Source organism: Cyprinus carpio, chromosome B3 (genome assembly GCF_018340385.1).
Source record: "Cyprinus carpio isolate SPL01 chromosome B3, ASM1834038v1, whole genome shotgun sequence".
Taxonomy (NCBI): Eukaryota; Metazoa; Chordata; class Actinopteri; order Cypriniformes; family Cyprinidae; genus Cyprinus; species Cyprinus carpio.
In genome coordinates, this window is record NC_056599.1 from 25,290,740 (window position 1) to 25,308,018 (window position 17,279).

At 38.2% G+C, this 17,279-nt stretch overlaps 1 protein-coding gene and 1 long non-coding RNA gene across 4 annotated transcripts in view; one reads left to right on the forward strand and one right to left on the reverse strand.

The window, feature by feature from the left end:
• Window positions 1–1,262: 1,262 nt before the first annotated feature.
• LOC109097270 (glutamate receptor ionotropic, NMDA 2A-like) overlaps window positions 1,263–17,279 on the reverse strand; it is a 135,109-nt gene continuing 119,092 nt past the window's right edge. For all 3 annotated transcript variants that reach the window (XM_042720397.1, XM_042720396.1, XM_042720398.1), the window contains 8 exons: window positions 15,154–15,325; window positions 14,662–14,815; window positions 14,123–14,248; window positions 13,187–13,416; window positions 10,589–10,749; window positions 7,578–7,765; window positions 5,663–5,901; window positions 1,263–4,728 (listed from right to left, as the gene is read on the reverse strand). In XM_042720397.1, the coding sequence (XP_042576331.1) occupies window positions 2,935–4,728; window positions 5,663–5,901; window positions 7,578–7,765; window positions 10,589–10,749; window positions 13,187–13,416; window positions 14,123–14,248; window positions 14,662–14,815; window positions 15,154–15,325 (3,064 nt within the window). In that variant the 3' untranslated portion in view covers window positions 1,263–2,934. The remainder of the gene's footprint in view (window positions 4,729–5,662; window positions 5,902–7,577; window positions 7,766–10,588; window positions 10,750–13,186; window positions 13,417–14,122; window positions 14,249–14,661; window positions 14,816–15,153; window positions 15,326–17,279) is intronic.
• On the forward strand, window positions 5,620–6,468 carry LOC122136562. The gene is made up of 3 exons (XR_006154227.1): window positions 5,620–5,756; window positions 5,862–6,042; window positions 6,124–6,468. It is a non-coding gene; the product is annotated as an uncharacterized LOC122136562 (long non-coding RNA).

The following is a 17,279-nucleotide window of genomic DNA, read 5'->3' on the forward strand; positions in this document are numbered from 1 at the left end:
TCTATGAGAGGTAAATAAAACCAAAAATATAATATAATAGCTTTTTAATAAACTATTGTTGGCTTTTGCCTAGCCAAAATCTGCTACATAAAATATTCCCACACAGTTCCCAAACTGTATCCAGTTGCAATCAATACCTGACCTGCGCTGTTCCACCCAGCCGCCTCTGATAACCTTCCACAAATACAGAACGATGAAGTAAAAAGTACATTTTGGTTTTTATAAGATGTTTCTGTGTAAAAATCCCAGAAGTTTGGCGGCCTAAACGACACGCTATAGTAGCCACAGAGCTTTGGTTCATGAGCAGGGTGGATTCGTATCCTGCAGTCTTATGACGGCTCATGTCTGTGAACCAAAGAGGCCAGTTCTCCTCACATCGATCTGTAGGCATGCTTGATCCAAGCTCACCTTCAAGTGGATTGACAGTATTTACTTAGAAAAAATCTGCCGCAATAGCTGTAGTCCCAACCCCTACCCCGGCCTCGAAATGTTCAAGCTTAAAAAACTGCAGGGCTACAATCCCTGATAACAAACTGCATGGAGACTTGGAAATCTCGGAAGGTGACATTTCGATGCAGACCTTATGAGTGATGTCATTTTCTCGTACGTATGCTACAGAAAACGAGTGCTACTGTACAGACCTGTGAAACCCACACAAAAAATATTGTTTACTCTGTATCTTCGTAACTTTCATGAATTATTTGAGTATGAATTTACAAGCAATTTACAAGTGTCATATATTCAAAATAGTTGCTAAGTCTTTGAGGAATTAAAAAAAAGCTCTATTCTTACAGCAAACCATAGATAATAGAGAAAATCAAGAAGACGTCATATCTTTGGAGGGATAGCAGACCCGAAAAGGACTTTTTTTCTCTCTCTCTTTACAGGTTAAGTCTGGCTATAGGTAACAGGTAAGATACAGAAAGCGCAGCTGGTGAGGTTTTCACCTGCCAGTAGAGGAAGAGCAAGGATATTCATCTCGCAATAAATGCAGATGTGGCTCTGTGACTAATACTAGAGGCTAATACCTTGCTTATTTCCCCAAAACAGCAGCTCTGCAATATTAATGATAGTTTCTTTCCATATATATATATATATATATATATATATATATTTATATATATATATATATATATATATATATATCAATATTAATGATAGTTTCTTTCCATATATATATATATATATATATATATATATATTTGCACCCTGTTACAAATAATTTGTGATCATAACATCATAACAAAAACATCGAAATTATTATAATTCATGTTCATGTAATCAAAATACATTTTCCTTAAAGACTGGGGTTATTACAAGGGTGAAAAAATAACTGAAAAACAAGTTGTAAAGAGTAAAAACTATGTATGGCATATATGATTACAAGACCTTGATATTTTACATGTGCATACGCACATTAGCTTCTTAAAGCAGCACTTCATATGATGAATATGTTCATGATTATGACAGTGATGACATATTCAAGATAACTGTATGGTGAATTATGTCACATTATTGGGGAAGTTGAAAGAAACCAAGTCTGATATGAGAGTGGAAGCTGCTAGAGCAGTCGTACAACATGTCGATACACATCCTGTTTTCCAACAGACATTGGAGTCGTAAACATAAAGCTCATTTCAAAGATGGCTGAAAGAAACACAATTGCAATGGAAGTCCTCAGACAAACATAGCGGAGAGGAGGAAAACATGCCCAAATGCAATGTGAATGTGCCTTTAGGTGGTGTAGAGAAAATGTTACACAAAATGACACAGAACCATCCTGAGGTATTTGATCTAATACATGATTTGGCTATGTGTTCTGATTCACATTGCAAGGAGTTCATAGAGTGTGTCTGTACAGTATATAGTTTAGTAATAGGTCTGCAGAACAAAGGTCTTGCGTGGTAGTCCTCAATGCGAATAGCGTGTTGATCGTGTTACGGACTGCAACAGAAAACCAATGTTCTAGTTCAGACTTCAAGCTTCACACACGGCCATCGTTACACTTACTGAGTGGATCACAACAGCGAAGCGAGGCTCCGCCAAACTACAGTAAACAACAGTCTTCGAGAGATGATGATTCGGTTTCACAGTGTACAGTGACAGGATGGAAGTATCGAACGAAATAAATGCAAGACAAACTTCCATCGCAAAAACTTCCCCACAATCTGGAAATGGAGGATCAACACAATATTCCCAGTCAAACAACCTACATACAGGTCAAGTTTTCATTGCACAGATGACCACCTCAGCTGTCGAACGAAATCCTTAATGCAAGTATATCTTCAACTGAAATAAGACCAGAAAAGAAACACACATGCAAAAGAAATCTATTCCTGACAGTAATATAGAAGTTCTGTTTATAAAGCAGAGGTGGGTGGTTAACTAATGATTATTGTGCTACCAAATAAGATAGAGAAGAGTCTAGATTCTAAATAGGGATTAGAATGCCAAAAATCCCAAGTCTATAGTAATAAAAGCAAAAATGCAATTGCTGAGTACCATGGATGATATATCCTTGCTTGCCTTAAGATCAGGAACTATTCCAGCCACAGTCCATCAGATACATATACACTCTTGTCACATGCAATGTGAGGTCAAATACCTGAAACCCCACCCTAGGATCTGCTTTAGCCCACCGCAGCTTCAGGTCAGACTTGAAGCGGCACATCTGTCCTAGCACTCAGCGTTTCGAGTACACAGTAGTGCTAGGCCAAGTGTTGGGGATAATGAACAACTTCCATGCCGGATCACATTTTATTGGCTTACACTTGACTAACACTCTTTCTGCAGATACCTGCCCAGAAGGCATCTTAAAATACTGAAAACCTCTGGAAAGCTCTCGTATAAGAGGAGCAATATCTCAGGTACTTTGTAGATGTAGGTGACTGTGGCATTCTAAGTGAGTAAATAGTTTAACTACACAAAAAAGCATTAAACATCTGACTCGAGACTAGGTATTTTCTTATACACTCGTCTATTGCTAAACTGCGAAGAGTTGAGAACCCGGGGAGCTGAGTATGCACTAGTCTTGTTGGCTACATAAGGCATTACATGCTCTGAAATGTACATGTCATTGGGTATTCGACCATCCCTGGAACAGTATGAAGTGGTGGACTTCTCAGAGGACCTCAGATTGTTCTCGTTTCTAGCTTTGATGGGAGCCAACTGTTTGTAAATATCTGAGGAGCTCCTGCCATGGACCAGGCGAGTGTCATCCCGCATAGATTGCATGAAGGGGTTGTCCGAGGGGTGATCGGGGTAAAGTGACTTACTACGCTTGCTTTCCTCCAGGTTTCGGTTAAAGAGCATGGACCTGCTGCCGAATAGTTTGTCAGCCTTGATGTTAAACATGTTTGCATAAGGGCTGTCCTCCAGGAAACGGTCCTTCTCCTTTAGGCTGACGCTCCGCGCCGGCCGGTTCGGGTCAATTTCTTTGGGCTTCTCAAGCATGATATTGTCAAAGGAGTGCTGACGGCTGAGCCTCAGTCTGTTCCTCCTCTGCACGTGTGGCCCATCCGTCTGAGGCCAGTAGTGGCTAAACATGTCATCGTGGTGCATGCTAGGGCTGATCATGGCCTCCTGCAGCATCTGGTCCTCACTGATGTCATACAGGTTGCCCATGTGGAGGCACGCCTCGCACCGGTTATATGGTGAGCGTAGGCCGGCGTACGGCCCAGTGCTGTAGTTGGTCACCTTTGAAAGACAGCTCCGGCAATGAGTCTGTTTGAACCGGTCGTTGCTTTCGTGAGAACTGAGGTTCTTCTCTTTCACGTTGTAGTGTTTGTTGTAGACGTTGTCTGGCAAAAGGTCCGAGTCACCTTGATGGAGGGGGCTGCTGTTGAGATGGATGATGGGCTGGTCGCATTTCCTGTAATTGTCGTTGTGGTCTGAGTAAATTTCGGCAAAATCCAAATCGTCAGTTGTCAGGCCTCTGCCTTCCCTGTAGTGTTGTGGCTCTGAGTGCAGACTCAGCTCCCGGTCAGAGTCTATGGTGTAGATTTTCTCCCGGCCTGTTCCGCCCTGCTTATTTTTTAAGTAGGACAGCTCTACTTCGCTGCAATCCCTAGGGTATTTTGACGTCATCGATCTTTTTTTTAAGTTATCCTTGGGCTTCAGGTGCTTGTTATTGTCTGGATCCTTGTAGGAGGTGGCCCTGCTTGAGCAGTCAGAGATATCTGAGTGTGCCGTGTCCTCTGGCAGGTACCTCTGACTCTTCATGGACAAACGGGGGTCTAGGGTTTCAGGCCCCTGAGTTTGACGCAAAGTATCAACAGATTTCTTCCACAGAGCTCGGGGTTTTGCATTGGTCTGGGCTGTGTCTGCGCTCACCGCCACCTCTACGGTATTAGGGTTTGATTCATTGAGGGTGAGGGGATGCTGACCTTGGAAGATGTAGTTGTTCAGATGGTCCTTGTGACGGTTGGCCAGATATGCCTGCAAGTCGCTGGAGTCTCCGTAGATGTCCTTTTGGGCATAGCTGCGGTTGTCAGTGTAGATGAAGTTCCCTTTCTCTGCCATCATGTCCATGATCATTGGGCTCGCCGAATGCATGAACTCACCGCCACGTTTAGGAGAGTTGATCCTGGAGCCGCTGAGGTTGGTCATATTAGTCATCTGCTTGGCGGACTTGATAAGCTTGAGCATGTTGGACTGTGGACTGAAGTCCAAATCAGATGACTTTTTCTTCATGTCGATGTGAACGCCATGAATGCAACTCCAAATACCCTATGGAAAAAAAAGAGTGAATCAAGCTCAAGATTCATACATTAACCATGATGTCTGTGACTTGCAAATGTACCAGTTAGTGTCATCAAAGAGCACTTATGAAGTTTTTAATTAGGGCATAGATAAAGCCTGTCACACAGATGCCGTCAAATGTAAATTACCAAAGGGTTTATTTTGAAAGGCATATTTTTTACTTTAAAAACGATCCCCTCCTATTACTATCTCTGTGAATCTCTTTCTACCAGTAAACACTTATATCAGTTATGCTTGAGTTCTTCAACACCAGCATTTTATTACCTTAAAGATGCTAATCAGAGGCACCATATTCTCACACTGACAGCACGTACACAAACCCATCGGGGATCAAAACTAAACAAAGACATACTGAGCTTTTTACTGTGCTAAAATCATCCTGGCTGTCAAAACAGCCTGCTGCACTGTCATTTTAAACTCCCTGGCCAGGGAAAGAGTGGTCGAAAATCAAATTTCTGAAAAACTTTTTATTTCAAACACTGCCCATGTCAGGGTAAAGACAGACCTCAAACACTAACTGGATTACCACTGACACTCTCAGAAGTCAGGTTGAGTGATACTGGCTGTCCCTACTGTCAAGACTGAGGACGTCTTTTATGGCATGAAATTAAAATCAATAACTGTGGGGGCGATCCAATTCAGCAAACACCAAAACTAGGGGTCTTCAACAGTGGATTCACAAACTCTAGGTGGTCTACTGCGAGTCAGCCAAGTATTGCTTGATCTAAAAAAAATTCTCCCTCATTTGTCCCTAATTTGTTTGTGCCTTTCATACTACTGTATATGCATATGATTACAGACCTGGCTTAGATTGCGCTAAATACATTTTATACATGAAACAGGGAGTCCCCCCCCACATTTTATGTCTAGGTACGGAAGATTGTCTGTACGGAAGCCTTACCCTGCTGATGCTGAAGAGCAGGCCTGGTGTGCCTGAGCAGACACCAGTGAAGCAGTATCTGAGTCTCCAGTAGAACAGGTGCTCCCAGACAAAGGTAATGAGGCTGAGACCCATGGCAGTCGCCAGCATGTAGAACACTCCAGCCATGTTGTCCACATCCAGCTGGCTGCTCATTACCTCGTTCTTCTCATTGTGACAGATCCCAGTCAGCCACTGAGCCTCCAACTCTTCCATCTCACCTGAGGAGAGACGCATACGCCCAGGCCCACGTCATCAATCAGCTCTGTCTCCCATTTCATGTATACATCAGTGGGCCACAGTACTACCATCCACAGACATATCCTCCTGTTCCAGATCTCCCCACGCACTAACATGTCAAAGTGAGGATCAGTAAAATTATACACTCAAGCTTTAGCCATATGTTAGCACCATCTGAGACTTTTTTTCTCTTTCTCTACAAGGTGCAGCTGCCAGGAGGATAATTCTGTCATTTTTCATGTTCAGTGTATAGCACTTCTGTGAAGCACAGCATATAGTCTGGAGAGAGAGAAATACTGCAGACGTCTATGAAGGAAGATCCCTGAACAAAAATTATGCTAAATAATTTAACAGATGGACATTGCTGCATGAACACAACACATTCTAGTTCTGGCTTTTATACACCACATAAAATCTCTTTAGGGTAGACATTTACATTTATTCATTAAGCAGATGCTTTTAAAGTGACTTACAAATAAGGAACAGACATATTTTCAACATAGATACAGTTGCACACATAATTATGAATATGAGTCATTGACACATAATGTGCCCATGTTTTCTTAGAGGAAAAATATATGGATGTCCCATTTATCACATTTTTCATGACAATATTATTTTCAAATATAATGAAAATATTGTTATTTAATTAATTATTATGGTTACACTAAATTTAAGGTGTCATTGTTACAGTGTAATTATACATTTAAGTACTGAGTAATATTAATTAACTACATGTACTTACTATACTATACGGTTAGAGTTAGAATTAGGGTTTGGTTTAGGGTTACTTGCATGTAATTATGCATAATTTATTGTTACTGTAATAATAAGTACATGTAACGAGTAACAAGGGCACTGTAAAATAAAGTGTTACCAGTATTCTAAAAATTATTTTTGTGACCATTAAGTAGTCGTACACATCGTACAAATGCGTGGAAAACACAAGGCGCGCAGCTTTCTGCTTTTTTCCAAAGCGTTCGGCTGCTTGCGCTCCTGAGGTGTCTGCCATTGCTAAGCAACCATGACCTGCGCTCTCCATGAATACATGGAAGTTTCAGCAAAGAATAAAAAGATTTGTAGCACTAAAAATCACTTGCTGTAGCTCTGCTACTAAATTTATTTAAAAATGGCTATCCCTGTACAGCTATGTTCAGCTGTTCCTTCATCTTGGCTGAGCTTTTAATGTTGTCATGGGAAAGGATGGAGCTGATTGGTTGGTTCTTGTCACATGACCTGCGGTGCACTTGCGGCATTCTGAAAAGTTGAAATGTTTTAATCTTGATGTGGTGCGGACACACCTGGAAAAAATAAGCACGTCGCATCGCGTGCGCGTTGTGACCGTGTGGCATCGTTTATTAGATTGTGTGCTTGGATTCTGCGTTTCTACTTTTAAAATTGTTTGGTGAGAAGAAGAGGTGTTTTGTGAGCAGCCTCCTAGAGCATGTTCAGACCTACACCATTCATAACCTGGAATGGTATGCTTCACTACCCGCATATGTATATAAACATATATATTTAATAAGGATTTCAATACTATTTTGGGGACTCAATGGAAAGATCAGTAGTGCTTGTACAACTGTAATCTCAGTGGGTTAATACGTCTCTCAATTTGTTCTTTCTAAAATGCACTAATGCCAGGAATGCAAGCACTTACCATCTCCAATAATAGCCAAAATGGCCAGATCCACCGAGCGCTTCCAGGCCGACCCTTTCTGCAGCGCAATGCCATAGCCAGTGGTAGCAAAGATGTAGCCACTACCAATGGTCACTAGTTTACAGCCCTCATCCCTACCAGCCATGTAGTTCAGCACAGCTGCGTCATATATGAAGGCATCAAGTTTGCTGGTGAAAAGAAAGAGCACAGACACTATTCAGATGGCAAATAGAGAGGTTAAATGTTATGAGTCATTCTCATGCCTTAACACCACTGCCATGTCACCAAAAGCCTCCAATGAATCATAACACATTTTAACTTTACAGCAATGATGCAGACGCAGTCATGAGCTTAACGTGAGAGACAGCACCGGGTGCGATCACACCAGAAGCAACAGAGAGAAAAACAGAGCAATAAAAGCTATTTCATTGACTTCAGCCTAATGTTTAATGCAAGGGCTTGCAAAACGGAGCAGAAAATTTTAGATTTTTTTTCTTTTTTTATTTACAAAATGCATTTCAGTAGTAAGAAATAAATAGGGCACATACTTTACAGAATTGTTTGTTTTTATAAGCCTATATCTTGCCATTTTTGTTTTTAATTTTCTCTTTGGTGCTTGTAAGGCTCTTCTTTGGAATAATATTTGTTCTGAGAAGTGAAGTAAATTTTAATTAAAAATTCATCATATTAAGTAGAAACACAATATGCACAATATTAACAATATAAATATATAAACTATATAAATATATGATGGTTATTATTTTAACCCTCTGGAGTCGACTAATGCAGATACGCGTTTTGTGGCATATTCTCTTGATAAGACCGAAAAGAACTTAAATTACACTTTCAGTTTTGATCGTACAGATAAGAGCAATACATCAATCGACTCTGTAATGGGTCTACTTTTATTTGTATACACACATAATATCAACAAAACTTTGTGCATTTATAAAATAAAGAAAACAAACAGAGTGCGCTGTCTGCCACCTTGGTTCTGCGTGATCTTCATTTAACACCCTGCATTTATCTGATCCAAAATACAGAAAGTTGCATCTGCTAAAGCAGTAATATTGTGAAATATTTTTACTATTTTAAATAACAGCTTTCTATTTGAATACATTTTAAAATGTAATTTATTCCTGTGATCAAAGCTAAATTTTCATCATCATTACTACAGTCTTACTCCAAGTGTAACAATATACACTATACCATTCAAAAGATGGGAGTCAGTATTTATAGAAATTAAAACTTTTATTTAGCACACAAGTGATGATAAATACAATAATCATGTTACAAATTATGCTGTTCTTTCAATTAATCAAAAAAAATATAATAATAATAATAATAAAAAAAATTTGAGTAGCAAATCAGAATATTACAATGATTTCTGAAGGATCATGTGACTGGAGTAATGATGCTAAAAATTCAGCTTTGAAAGTCAGCTTTGATTGTTCCTGATAAATTGTTTAACTGCACTCGCAAGTGAATCTCAAGTTATTTTGTGGGATAATTAAATATATTTTAAATAAACTACAAAAATAAAAATATATACATTTATTTTGTCCTCACATTCTTTAATGTAACTCTTCCCTCTCAGTCAAACACCTGAAAACACCTGAAAGGATCATTATGCAGCTCATTATGCGGGCCTTTGTCTTCTCAGGTGTGAATCACACTAATATTGATGGTCAATCACGCCTACTCGCATATGCCCTTTCGAAACAAAAAGTGTCTTAGAAAATTTAAAACAATCTATTGTTTTCTGTGAGTGAGTAAACAAGATGATTTTCACATCATTTTGAAGCAAAACTTCTAGGCTACGAGGTCCATGTTTGACAGTCTTGTCAACAAATGTTATCTAGGTGTTTTATAACCTTATTTCAGAGACTTCAAAAATGTAGTTTTTCACTAACCACGCAAAAACGTTGTTTTCTCAAAAACACAATCATGTACATACATGCTATTTACATATTATTGTAGCCCAGTACTGATTACAGTGTTATTAGACTTTAGCCATGTATATGTTTATAAACAACTGAAAAAGCACAAAAGTCAGGGGATGTCAAAACTTCTCCAGGTCCCCAAAACCCCTTAGACCCCAGAGGGTTAATTAATTTTATTTAATATAAACAAATTTTAATAGTTTTGATTTCAGTTGCCAGTAACAAAACTGGAAAAAGACTGACATGTAATATTTTAAACTCAACTGCACCTCCCCCATTATGGTCACAACTGAAAAGTGAATCATGGATCAAAGCACAAAATTTTTTTTTTTCTTTTCATGCTAAACTGTAGATACTGTAAAACCTCAGTTGTAACATAAGGAAGTTTGTGCTTCTTCATTAGACAGCCATCATATGACCAGCTCATGATAGAAATCTCCTACGATCTCTGAAATTTGTCTCAAACAGCAAAAACTTGACAAAAATGTGTACCCGACTTTAGACCCCACCTACAAACTGACATTTGGAGCCATGGTGGGCTGCTTGTCAAACTCGATCTCTCTGTTGGAAAAGCCTTTGTCTAAGACTCATTAGTCTGCTTGTCTGACATTTCAAGAATGTCAAATGTAACTCAGGGATCAGGCTGACATCCAGTAGATTTGCTCAATGATTCTTTTGTAACGGTGGATCTGCAGTATGTGTAGAGACATGCCAAGCTGCAAGAAATGATGCTTTATTAATATACTGTAAGGTAATTTAATATTGTGCTTGTGCTGTACCCATCTGCCAATATACAAAGACAGTCTTTCTACAATTCAGAGAGATAATGACTGCTGTTTAATATCACTTGTGCTGATCTACTGCGCTTCTTTCACTGTACAGTACCTTATAATACTCAGTATTATGGCAGTATTGCTTGTATGATAACTATTCCACTTTAAATAAGCACGGCCAGTATTTAGTGTGAGACAATTATATGCCAGCAAAAACAATGACTCATTTACTATTTCACCCATTATGCTCAGACTGACCAGATAAACCCAGTGAGGGAGGGTGTGATATACATACCCAGTCTTCAAGCTGACCAGCGCGTCGTTCACCCCGGACTGATGGTACTTCACCATGTACTGGTGCATGTCGGGGTAATTCTTACGAATGTTTCTCTCTGTGCTGCCGTTAGGAACCGTTCCAAAGCGGAAAGGAGGGGAGTAGGAGTAGGGACTCTGAAACTGCAAAGTTAAAAAACAAAATAAATGAACAATAAAAGCACAGCAGGAAATAAAACGCTTCCATGGCTATAAATACAAACAATAAAAAACTTGAACATTGAGTTTTATCACTCACACTCACAAAATTACTGCTTCTAATAAGAACCAAAAGTGTTTTACAACCCAAATCTTTTGATTTTACAAAGAACTTGTCATTCCCTATAGTACTTTGGAGTTATGTTATGTACGCTACGAAAACCCATTTGGAATCTATATTTAATAGAGTGTACCGTGACAATTCTCTTGGCATAATTTGAATTAAATTTATCACTACCTTCATTAATAAGTAGTCCAGGTGGGTATTTAGGGCTGGAGTTGGATCTAAGTTAATATGTGCTTGATAAAGGCCTAACATCACAGAACTAAGCCCGGCAGCTTTGCTTAAGAATATCTTTTCATCTTTTCTTTAGACTCTTTCGAATTCTGTTTCAGAGAACATACATTGCCTGTCTTATAGTACAGTTTATTCTCTATTACATGCCAAACAGTGACCTTTTTGTCTGGAACAAGTAGCTGAGGAGCTCTTCTTGAGCCAGTCTACACCTGCTGCTTTCTTGCCAATGCACACTTTCAAGGTGCTGGACTCAGTATGGTTATTTATTTTCATTGGGCAGCCATATTTCAAGTATTTCAACACTTAAATAACAGTCCCTGAATAGACAAAAAAAATAAAAAATCTATCTCTGGGAATCAGGAAAAATACACATTCAAACGTATACTCTTATCTGGACTTGTACAGAAGCACAATTCTCTGTATTCTGTGGATGAAACTGTGCATCACAACACCGAAGCATTTACAAATGCTGAGCTTACAGTAAAACACCAACAAAAAGTCCCATGACAGCTGAACAAGACAAATTATTCTACTTTAATAGAGCTCACCGCTACATAAAAGAGTTCACAATCTATGTGAAATAGCTTTGGGCTTTGTTTTATTTGTGATTGAAGAGATTCTTTCAAACAGGATATTTTAAACTTGCCAGGATGGGCTAGTAGTTCAGATTTTCACTCATATTTTTGACTAGCTACCCCCTCCCCACCACCCAAAAAAAAAAAAAAAAAAATTATATATATATATATATATATATATATATATATATATATATATATATACATACACACACACACACACACACACACACACACACACACACACACACACACACACACATACATATATATATATATATATATATATGAACTAATTAAACAGGCCTTAATTAACAGTAATACCTGAAAAAAAAATTATTATATTCTATTCCATTATTTTATAGTATAGGCTATCAGTATTCTTTATTCTTCTGTTTTCTCTTCACAGACCAGTTCTGCAATGCAATGCATAGTCCTTTTTAAACCTTCCAAGCATCCAAATTATTTAAAAAAAGGCTCAAGCTCATTGCCATCCAACACTTACAGCAGCATGCTGGCATGATGCAAGATTCTCGTGAAAGATTTTTGTGCGTTCTCTCTCTGAAATAAATACTAATCAGTTGTGAAGACTTTGTTTTCATGTAAAGGGGGAGCACTTGTTAGTCTTGGATAAGAGCCTCGTGAACAAAACATCCAGCGCCCAACAAAACTTCAAGCCTGCAAAGTAAACACTGTAGAATGCAGTAAATACCTGGCAGAGACTGCAACATCTTACCAAAGGTCAAAGTACTTTGTTGCGCTATTACAGGATCGAAAGCATTGTGCTGCCATCAGTGGCCAAGCTTTCATTAGATCTTTGGGATACACACACACATACTTTGCCACATAAGCTATCAATAAATATCCTTACACAACCTAAACGCAAGGTAAACAGTATTAAGTATGTGAATATTATTAAATGGTTATTTATATTTATATTTATATATATATATATATATATATATATATAGAGAGAGAGAGAGAGAGAGAGAGTGAGCGAGTGTTTTGTGTGTGTGTGTGTGTGTGTGTGTGTGTGTGTGTGTGTGTGTGTGAGAGAGAGAGAGAGAGAGAGAGAGAGAGAGCTGTAATATTGTGAAATATTTTTACAATTTAAAATAACTGTTTTCTATTGTAATATATTTAAAAATTTAATTTATTCCTTTGATGGTAAAGCTGATATTTTAAGCAGCCATTATTCTAGTCTTCAGTGTCACATGATCCTTCAGAAATCATCTTATTATGCTAATTTGCAGCTCAAGAAGCCTATCCTAGTATTATTCTAAATGATGAAAACAGTTGTGCTACATATTTTTGTGTAAATCATGATAAATCTTGATGAATAGAAATTTCAGTAAAACTTCAAATAATTAAAATATAAAAGTTTTGTAGACATTTCAGTAAAACTTCAAATAATTAAAATATAAATTTCTTAAAAAAATAAATAAATAAACGTACAAATATGAACACTAGTGTATAAATACCGTTTTACCTTTTTGTCGCTTAGACCTGTCACTTGGTCCACAAATTCCTCCTGGATCATGAAAGCAGCCAGGTTGGCAGTGTAACTGGCCAGGAAGATGACAGCAAAGAAGGCCCAGATGGACACTATGAATTTACTGGTGGTGCCTTTGGGGTTTTGCACGGGCACAGAGTTGTTAAATACCAGGCCCCACAACAGCCAGACTGCTTTGCCCATGGTGAAGGATGGTCCGTGGGGGTCTGCGGAAGATGCGTTTTCATTAACATCCTTCATTCGTGCCAAAGCCTTTCTCAGTTCTTTCATTTCGGAAATAACATAATCTCCCCTCTTCACGGTCATTAGAGCACTTGCACAGAATAAAGCCAAAGTACAGCGCCCTGCTGCTCAGCTGTTAATCTTCATATTCTTCAACAGTTCATCTGCCTTTTGTTTTCATATAAGCGAAACTGCATGCAAGAGTTCACCGTGAAACATTACAATAAATACACAGAAGTAAACCTAGAATGATTCCTTTGTAAGGTGGCTGTAGAAATAGACAGTTGATTTATCTTTAGATTGCTTTGACGTGCCTCCCTTTTGAAAATCGAAGCTTTAAATGAGTCGTCTAACAAGAGAAGAAATACTTTTTAGTGCCACGTAACAAAGGCACTCCAAATGAGGCTACATGAATTAAATCTGATCCACTTGAATCCAAGGAAAATGAATTGAACTTTATTGAACTAACTCCGAGCCCGAAACCACTCAGCACCCAAATTAAGTATAAATTAAGCCTTAATGTTTTGCAAAAGAACAAGGGGTTTGTGGTGCAGATGTGAGACACTCTATCAGAGCAGGGCAAGGATTTACTAGTGTGTCTAAAAACTGAAAGACCGACTGCATTGCAGGGGAAACGGAGGAGGAACCGTGCAGGGAGGGAGTGAGTAGCTGAGAGTGCTAGTTACGTACCTTTGCCCTGAGCGAGGTTCCTGTTGAAGCCCAGGGGGCTGATGTACTCAAACATGAAGACAGCCATCGCAGTCACCAGCAGCAGCATCACAAACATCATCACCCACACAGACGCGCTGAAGGGCTCTGCAGCATAGGAGAAGCGAGAGACAGGTAGATCGGGGAAAAAAAGTCACAGTCAGCGACTATCATCCAGACATTCTGCTTGATATGTGACTATAGACAAGCTGAAGAGATTAAAGAGCTTTACCGTGGGAAGCAAATGTGAAACTGGCAAGTGTCCAGTGGGGAATTTTCTCAGACCCTGTAATTATTGGCCTTATGCTAATTAAATAATGGCTTGCTGATCTAGTGCCATCTAGCATAAAGGAGCACTCAGGGTGCTATGAATCTAAAAGCGGCCCACTTCAGCGGATTTGCGGGCAACTCTATTGCCCTGTCGGATCTGGGGTTTGATTGGTGGAAAGACTTCAATATTTTGACAGGTGGAAATAAGGCGATCGTCGAAAAAACAGCTGCTGTGCCTTGCAGATAGTTACCTAAAAACGCTGATGGGGAGACGGTTCCGTTGCTACGGGATACCATCACACTAATCCCTGTTTCCACGAAGGGGACGGAGAAATCGATGACCTCTGAGCGCTCCTCATTGATTGTCAGGGAGCCCACGGCCATGACTGCTTTTTTGTTCAACACCTGTTGAAGGAGACAAGACGACACAGGGTTTAGTTAAGCTGGGAAGTTTATATACAGGACACCTGGGATATTTTGATTCATTTTTACAGCCAAATGAAACTTGTTCCAGCGTTTCGCTCTCTCTGGATCCAAATTGAACAAATATCTAGCTCCTTTCCCCAATTTCACATTTGATTGCTATCAGGCTTTGACTGTTACAAAATGACTCAGTGGAGAGCGTGAGAGAGAGAGGGAGAACAAAACTTTATTCAATCTAACCTTTGTTTAGCTCCGTAAATGGAAAAGCAGCGTTTGATAACAAATCGCATCGGCAGATTTGGCTACTGAAATCTTCTCACCTCTCCCACCATGCCATTCCACACGTTGTTGATCTTCTTGCCGTGCTTCCCGTTGGTCACCAGATAAAGGTCGTAGGTGAACTTCACGTTCCGAGCGATTTTCTTCAGGATGTCGATGCAGAAGCCTTTGCAGCACTTTTTAATGTATGTTCCTCCTCCCTCGGTGGTGTTGCTGATGGGTAGAGCACATTAATCACAGTTTAACTTAAAGCAGAATATCTGAATCATAATGTCAAGACCATTTCACGCTTAGCTGACTGATGCATTTTCTGGATTGTTCCATGCATAGGGAGAGATATGACATGTCTTCAGATGTTTTAGTAAGATTTCGTTTTTTTCTTTAAAATAAAGACATACTTTTTATACTTTTCATTCAGCAAGGATGCATTAAATTGATTAAAAGTAAAGACTTACATTGTTACTAAAATATTCTGTTTCAACTAAATGCTGTTCTATATTAATCAAATCCTAAAAGAAATTATCACTGTTTCCTCAAAAATATTAAGCACTAAAACTGTTTTAAGCATTTACAATAATGCTACTTGAGCACCAAATCAGAAATCTATTAGAATATTAGAATGATTAGAATGGATATTAGTATGATTTCTGAAGGATCATGTGACACTGAAGACTGGAGTAATGATGCTGAAACTTCTGCTTTGTCATCACAGGAATAAATTATATTTTAAAGTATATTCAAATAGAAAAAAGAGTTACTTTAAATTGTAATAAAATTTCACAATATTACAATTTTTACTTTATTTTAATCAAATAAATGCAGCCATATATAAAAGACTTCTTTCACAAACTATTTAAAAAATCACACCGACCTCAACATTTGAAGGGTCATGTAGATGGATGAAAGAAATGTTAATTACCACAAACTAAAATTTACAAAGTGGCCTTTTGTTTTTAAACAATGTGCTCTCTCTGGACCATAATGTATGAATTTGACAAATTCTTAATTATATTTATTGTCACAATTTAAATGTTTGGGAAATGAATCTGAGCACTTGTCTTTGATTTGATGACTATGTATATCAGACGTTATGTCAAAGTGTTACTTCATGTTTATAAATCACTAAAATTGGTTTAAAAAGCACATATGGACATTATATATATACTATATTATATATTATATTTTTACATTTTAATCTCAGCACAAACATAAAATCACAAACAAATTATTGTTGTTATCTTTGTAAACCTCCTTTAGTGCAGTTATTATATACTGCATGTGTGAATTTTCCACTGCATGTACACAATAAGCAATCTCTGTGTGAACAGAGTGGGATTAAGCACTCAGAAGAGGAGTCACAATAGTTTTTATCTGCACTGTGTCTAAAGCATATTTTGGACAGCAGCCTGCTTGTGCAGACCATTCTCTAACTGGGATTACAGTACAGTAGGTGTAGTGTGCTGAAGCATGAACGATAAAGCCTTTCGCTGCCTGCAGTTGAGAAATTTCTTAATTACAATGAATAGTAGGGCTTTCCCTTGAGAGCCTCTCAGGGAACCATCAAGGGAGTGCCAAACCTCTGGTGAAAACTGCAGTCGGCTGGAGATTTCTGATGCCTATAAAGACCACCGCCAATCTGTGCCGACTTAATTGCAGAGGGGTTCCTGTTTTCCCGAGCGAGGAGAAAGACAATTCTATTTACAGGGCCATCAAGATGATTATTTCATTTGGACTGGGGGAGAAGGTTCTGCTTTTAGACACAGTCAGGAGTGTCACTTAAAAAAAAATGCTTATAATCAAATTTACCAATTTATTTAATTCTAATTTAATTAATTACCGATTTTATTAACTTAAGAGTAAAAATGTTAATAAACTAATAACTTTATTGTTACTTTTAAACATGATTTAGATACAAAGTTTTAAATATGTCTATTTATTTGCCAGTTTATTTGCCTATATTTGATTCATTCAACTCAACGAACACATTTATGTTATACTATATATTTTTTTATTTAAATTAATAAATCACTTTACTTATGTCAAATGAATAAAAAGAAAAACATTTGACAAACAAATACAATGTAGATGTTGCATTTAAAAACTATTTATCAATTTATTGATCAAGTGATTTGTTTATTTATTCAGATTTGTGTATATTTTTTTCATT